General features: G+C 45.8%; 1 protein-coding gene across 1 annotated transcript; it reads left to right on the top strand.

Annotated features, from left to right (window-relative positions):
• The first annotated feature begins 2,787 nt into the window (after positions 1 to 2,787).
• LOC4817696 (trypsin-1) lies at positions 2,788 to 4,106 on the top strand. The gene is made up of 3 exons (XM_001357042.4): positions 2,788 to 3,094; positions 3,157 to 3,548; positions 3,614 to 4,106. Exons 1-3 carry the CDS (start codon positions 2,896 to 2,898, stop codon positions 3,965 to 3,967), a joined length of 945 nt encoding a protein of 314 aa, XP_001357078.2. The 5' UTR covers positions 2,788 to 2,895; the 3' UTR covers positions 3,968 to 4,106.
• The last annotated feature ends 2,042 nt before the right edge of the window (positions 4,107 to 6,148 follow it).

The following is a 6,148-nucleotide window of genomic DNA, read 5'->3' as shown; positions in this document are numbered from 1 at the left end:
TCCACTAGTGCAAGGGTATGTTGTTGTTGTGGACATTTAGGTAACAAATCAGTGACAAAATTCGATACACATCTTGAAACATACGAATAAAGAAATTCCCCTTTGTAAGCTTTGCTAGCTGTTTCCTTGTCATATTTATACATATGTTATTCTTATTCTAAAAGGTATCTTACAGTCCCAAGATTTCTGGTCGAGCTCGTCGGCCCAGCGGTCTGAACTGCTACTAATTTGAATTACAGTCTACCGGCAATACTCAAGACTGGCTTCCTTTTCATTATCTAAGGGTCTAAGACTTCATTGCTGGCAGTTATCAAATGCAGCACATCAGGCCAGAGACACAAACAGACTCTAAGACAGAGTCAGAGTCAGAGTCACAGTTGGAGTTGGAGTCAGAGACAGATGTCTGCATGACTCCTAGAAGAAAACTGGCCTCTCTTCCTTCTCAGCTGGAGTCGTAGTCGCAGTCGTAACCGTCTCCGTCTCCGTCACACACAATAATTAAAATCGTTGCCTTTGCCATGATTTCTCCTACCGCTGAGATAAGTGCAACAGCAACTGCAACTGCAACTTCAGCTTAGATAATGCAACAGTATTCCGTTCTTATGCAAATTTATGAGTGACTGACTGACTGACTCTGACGGGCAACTGCCACTGAGGGGCTGAGGTTGGGGCTGGTGCCGAGTGAATGGCATGCCATTCAACCTTTCTAAATTGTGTTATAGTTTGGCATACCCCAGAGTAAAGGTGCTGCTTCCAGTCTTTTGTTTGTCTGGTTTAATGATCTGCATATTCCTCCATATTCTATATGCCAGAACTACTGCGTGTTTGTCACTCAGACACGCCTGTTGGAAATTCTGAAAAAATTCTCGTTGAAAGCATAATGGCCATATTGAAATCTTTGTTCTACCATCTTTGGTTTGTGCCTCTGCTTGGTATTACAATTGCAACAATTATATCTGGTTCAACATTTGACAAAGCGAACTACTTTGCATACTCGTACTTGTGATGCTGCTCGTGATTAATTTATGCCACCAACAAATGAGTTTGTTTCACATATTAGGCATTTGATCGGCTCTCCACGCTATAAATAAATAAATTATGCAAATGCTGGCAAAAAGAAACGAATTTCTAAAAGCATTTACGTGTGCCCAAGTTTTGCATAAGAGTAAAAGTTATTTATGTGTGGAAAGAAACGAATCATTGCCTTAATGAATGAAGGGGAACAAAGTCGTGAGATATTAGAAAAGTGGATAAATTGCAGTCTACACATGAATCACTTTTAATGGGTTCTGGACAGATTTATGATTACCGTAGTGGGTCAGGTCAACCGAACAAACTGCCAAAAGACTTAAGTGTGGAATTTTGAGTACCTAAAAAATAGTAGTACCTTGAAAAATACCCAGCATGCTTTCTTCTTTTTCCAGTTTCTGTCGTTGCCTTAATTTTTTGCATTAAAAAATAACCAATTTGTTGCATGAGGAGCATGAAAGTGCCATATGTTGCATAATTTCAAGCTGCACGCAATTTATCAGCGCGCCTCTTTGGTTCTTTTATTAATTTATATTTTTCGGGCGTTTGGATGAACGACACTGGGCCTGGGGCAAATCAATTTCGGTATCCACAAGGGAGGGAGGCCTCGAAGACGACATTCCATATACAAGAAATATGATCGAACAACAGGCAGCAGGAACGGGCATAAGGAGCTGGAGCTGGAGGAATAACTTGTCTCTGGATCGGTTTCGGTTGCGTTTTGTAAATTATGCCGAAAAGAAGGTTTGCCCTGACCAAAAAGTCTTATAAATTATTTCCATTCCATCCTGCGACAGGGGAACGGCAGTAGCGTGAAAGCGAGCGTTTGCCTCCGGTTAATGATGATACCGGATAACCAGCACTTAAAGGATATTTATGCTGCAATGTGAGCCACATCGCAATTCCATTGCTTGCCAATGCCAGTAGAAAGGAACACTCGATGTCGAGTCGATGGCCCACTCATCGGCAGAGTGTATTTTTGCCCGATCTGCTGGGTCAGAGGCGCTGGAGCCACCAGAGCCTCAAAGTCGATGACGATGGCTGTGCCTAAGCCTCTCCAGATGCGCATTAAAAGTCCATTAAAAAAACAACGGGTGGCAGGCATCTTGGTGGTAGTGGTGGCGTTTGCTCCACTTTCATGAATATGCAAACCACTAAACGAAAAATACGGGCACGTAACCGAAGATTGGTTACTCTTGAGTAAGTGAATTCATTTAGTATTTTTATTAAATAGATGTATATCTCTCTATATCTCTCTCTAGCGTTCGAGTCAATTTACGATACATTGGTCTTACATTTTCCCAAGAGAATTTGAACTTTCCTCCCAAATATAACCCAACATCTATTTTATTTTATTATAATAAAAGAAAGATCACCTTATTCCCCATCTATTAGAATGATTCTCTGTTCTGATGACCCAATTTCGGGTAAAGTATTTTTACTCAACCTTTTAGGGAAGTGACCATAAAAAGTTTATTTTCCATTTCGGCAAATTATTCTCGATGAAAATGATGATTTGTACAGAGCCAAAAATACAAACAAAATACAAAATCAACTTAAGAGCTGAGAAACTGAGGGGAGGAGAGGGAGGGCTTGAGCGTGTGTGCCTGCCTCGCTATAAAGTGTTATGCAAATAAGTCGCCGCGTTGTCAGATCGGGCATTGGCGCCGTCAAACAAAGAAAGCGGAGAAAGAAAGAAAGAAGCGCGCTGCTTATACAAGCCCAATGAAACATTCATATTTTTAGTTTTATTAAATCTGCGAGCTCGAACGAGATCTCGATCTTCTCCGATCTTGAAGATGGTATAAGTAGCCCACGGTAGGCAAACAACGCCGTCACTTTCTTCAGAAGTTTACTCCAGACAAGATGCGTTGTTACCTGGCCCTGCCGCTCCTGCTGCTGGGCTGCAGCCTGGCTTTGGCCCAATACCAATACCAAGGCCCACAGCAGACGCTGTCCCAACAATTTGCCGATGTGGTGGATGTGGGTGTGGAGGATCCAGCCGGTGTGAAGGCTGTGCGCCCGGGAAAGCAGCGAAACCAGTGCACTGCTAAGCAGAATTGCTGTAAGTTTCTCACATTCGGAACAAGGAGAGAGCAAGGGATATAATTATCTTCGACTTTCCAGTCTGCGGCACTCCCAATGTCAATCGCATTGTGGGCGGTCAGCAGGTGCGTTCCAACAAGTATCCGTGGACCGCACAGCTGGTCAAGGGTCGCCACTACCCGCGTCTCTTCTGCGGTGGCTCCCTAATCAACGATCGGTATGTCCTGACGGCGGCCCACTGCGTCCATGGAAACCGGGACCAGATCACCATTCGCCTGCTCCAGATCGATAGATCCTCCCGGGACCCCGGCATTGTGCGCAAGGTTGTCCAGACCACGATCCATCCCAACTACGATCCTAACCGCATTGTGAATGATGTTGCCTTGTTGAAGCTGGAGTCTCCAGTGCCACTCACAGGAAACATGCGCCCCGTCTGCCTGCCAGAGGCCAATCACAACTTTGATGGAAAGACTGTGAGTCGGAAATCTAATACAGGATCATATTTTGGGTTAACTTCTCTATCGATCTTTCCTCTTAGGCTGTTGTCGCCGGCTGGGGTCTGATCAAGGAGGGTGGCGTCACCTCCAACTACCTGCAGGAGGTGAGTGTGCCCGTGATCAGCAATCAGCAGTGCCGTACCACACGCTATAAGGACAAGATTGCCGAGGTAATGCTTTGTGCCGGCCTGGTCCAGTCGGGCGGCAAGGATGCCTGCCAAGGCGATAGCGGTGGCCCACTGATCGTCAACGAAGGTCGCTACAAGCTGGCCGGAGTCGTTTCCTTCGGCTATGGTTGTGCCCAGAAGAATGCTCCTGGCGTCTATGCCAGAGTCAGCAAGTTCCTGGACTGGATACAGAAGAACACCCTCGATGGTTGCTATTGCCAGAGCTAAACAGACTTGTCATCGATTTATACACCATTCCATCACTTGCATTCGCATTACTGGCATTCATAAATTATTCTAAATTATTTCAAAGTAATGTTCATCAAATAAACCATGGATATATACAGAACATATGTTAAAGTGTTCAGAAGTTATAGCTAGTCATGGAAGTACATCCTCAATTCCTGATTTACTTTACTCCTATAACCGTCTCCTTGGACTTCAACGATTCTTATCGGGAACATTCCTGGTGCATTACCCCAGCACAGATTTGGGGAGAACTCTTTCGGACCCACCCTCGTACTTGTCTCACATGATTAATGCCTCAAAATTGTTGCTGCTGATGGAAATCTTTTTGGCAGCGCTCACATCATAATCGGTGCGGCTACATTTGGCGGCGTCAGTGGGCATCCAAGGAACGCTGTCAATCAGCCGCAGACGAGACCCCAGACCCCGGACACCGGACTGGAAGCGGCATAATTTGTTTTGACTCATTTTCATGCGCAGATCATAAATTTCCGAGGGAACTGGGGAACAGGGACTGAGACTGAGACTCAAGCTAGGTAGGCTCGTTCGCTCCCCCTATACCTAGAATGATGATGATGATTATGATGATGATGCATGTGGACAGGACAGGAGGAGGGCAGCTTGCATCGCCTGCATCTGCATAGAGTTGCATTGATTTACTATGTGAACACTTTATGGCTGTTTAAGTTGTTAAATTGAATTAAGATGAAATAAATTCTGTAGCAATTTTTATGTTTGTTAATAAATTTTGCATGCCCTGTGATAATTTGAACAGCTTCTGCCCGCTGATCATAAATTGCGAGCTTTATAGGCGCTCTAAAAATAATGCAGCGTGCAGACAATCGAAATAAATAATTCATACGAATGGCAGTGGATTCAGTGAATGTCGATGGGGATCCTGAGGTGGATGTGGCTATCTCTGAGCGCGGACATGGACGCACATCCTCGCCGGTGCATCCGACTCTCCCTCTCTGTTCAATCTGTGGCTCAGTTTGCTTTTTGGAAGCGCCCAAGGGAGCAACTACAAATGGACTCCACACACAAAGCTTTCCACCACGCGTCGTTGCGCGCATTGTATGGAGGATCAGAGAATCGGGGGTTCGGCTGGGATTGGATTGGTGTTTGGTGTTTGCATTTTAGATTTTTTCACACCTGAACGTGGCGGTGGGTCCGTTCAAAGCAGCCGCCGCCGGCAATCGCCTCCCAATGAAATGGCCAACCTGTCCATGTCTTTGGCACTTGATACAAGATTCACTCGCCGTAGCCGTCGCCGTCGCCGTCGGAGTCGGACTTGCTCTTGGATCTGGAGTTGTAGTTACAGTCTTACAGCGTTGCAGTTTATCTAATGCCAGGGCAGCAGCTGTCGGGTCGGTGTCGAGGTCTTACCAAATTTGGCTTTTACTTTGGTTTGGCTTTGGCTTTGGGTTTTGTCCGATGCCTGGCGGCCAGCAAATTTGTCGTGACTTGTTAATGATACATTTCGCCAAATCGGCTTCAGCTTGAGGTCCAGGCTTGGGCCTGGGCCTGGCCAAGAAGAGCTTTCTGCCTTGGTCAAGTGTTGTCGCTTAAATGGTACATGGTGCCATCTTTGGTGCGTCCAAGTCACAAGTACTAAAGTACCTGCAGAGAGTACTACTTAGGATAGGGCCCATGATGCCCAGGCCCAGGCCCAGGACCAGAGTCGACTAAGCCATGTTAATCATGACTTGGCCGCTGGGGCCCTGGGGCTATCAGTTTTCATTGATTTGAATAGTTTTTCAACTCTTTTTCAATTTGCACACCCGGCCGAAGAAATATTCTTCGGACGGATTCTCGGACCATAGAAACAGCCGTCAGCATCATCTTGTTCGCTGCACAATTTACGAGCTTCGACCGCAGAGACGGCCTTTCGGGGAGCAGACCAAATCTCGACCTGTGATAATTAAACTGCGGCAGCAACAACAACAACCTGGACAAGAGTGAAAACAAAATGATTTACTGGCCCAACCTGCAGCCTCTTACATACCATTGGCCGTGTCAGAGCTCAGTTTTATTTTTGGCTTTGGCCATTTTTAATCTCATTTGTCTTAGTCGCACCGTCGAGGCTCTGCCGCGGATGCCTCCTAAATAATGACCCTGTAATTATGTCTGCTTAAGCGGCAGCTGCTTCTCTTAACCAACGTC

Source organism: Drosophila pseudoobscura, chromosome 4 (genome assembly GCF_009870125.1).
Source record: "Drosophila pseudoobscura strain MV-25-SWS-2005 chromosome 4, UCI_Dpse_MV25, whole genome shotgun sequence".
NCBI classification, from domain to species: domain Eukaryota; kingdom Metazoa; phylum Arthropoda; class Insecta; order Diptera; family Drosophilidae; genus Drosophila; species Drosophila pseudoobscura.
This window is presented reverse-complemented; position numbering and strand designations above follow the sequence as displayed.

What these genes read in the sequence shown, in the direction of transcription:
- LOC4817696 (XM_001357042.4), top strand. Translation starts at nt 2,896, where the DNA reads ATGCGTTGTTACCTGGCCCTGCCGCTCCTGCTGCTGGGCTGCAGCCTG. An exon ending in CACTGCTAAGCAGAATTGCT is followed by an intron (nt 3,095 to 3,156) that starts GTAAGTTTCTCA and finishes TCGACTTTCCAG; the next exon opens with TCTGCGGCACTCCCAATGTC. An exon ending in ACAACTTTGATGGAAAGACT is followed by an intron (nt 3,549 to 3,613) that starts GTGAGTCGGAAA and finishes CTTTCCTCTTAG; the next exon opens with GCTGTTGTCGCCGGCTGGGG.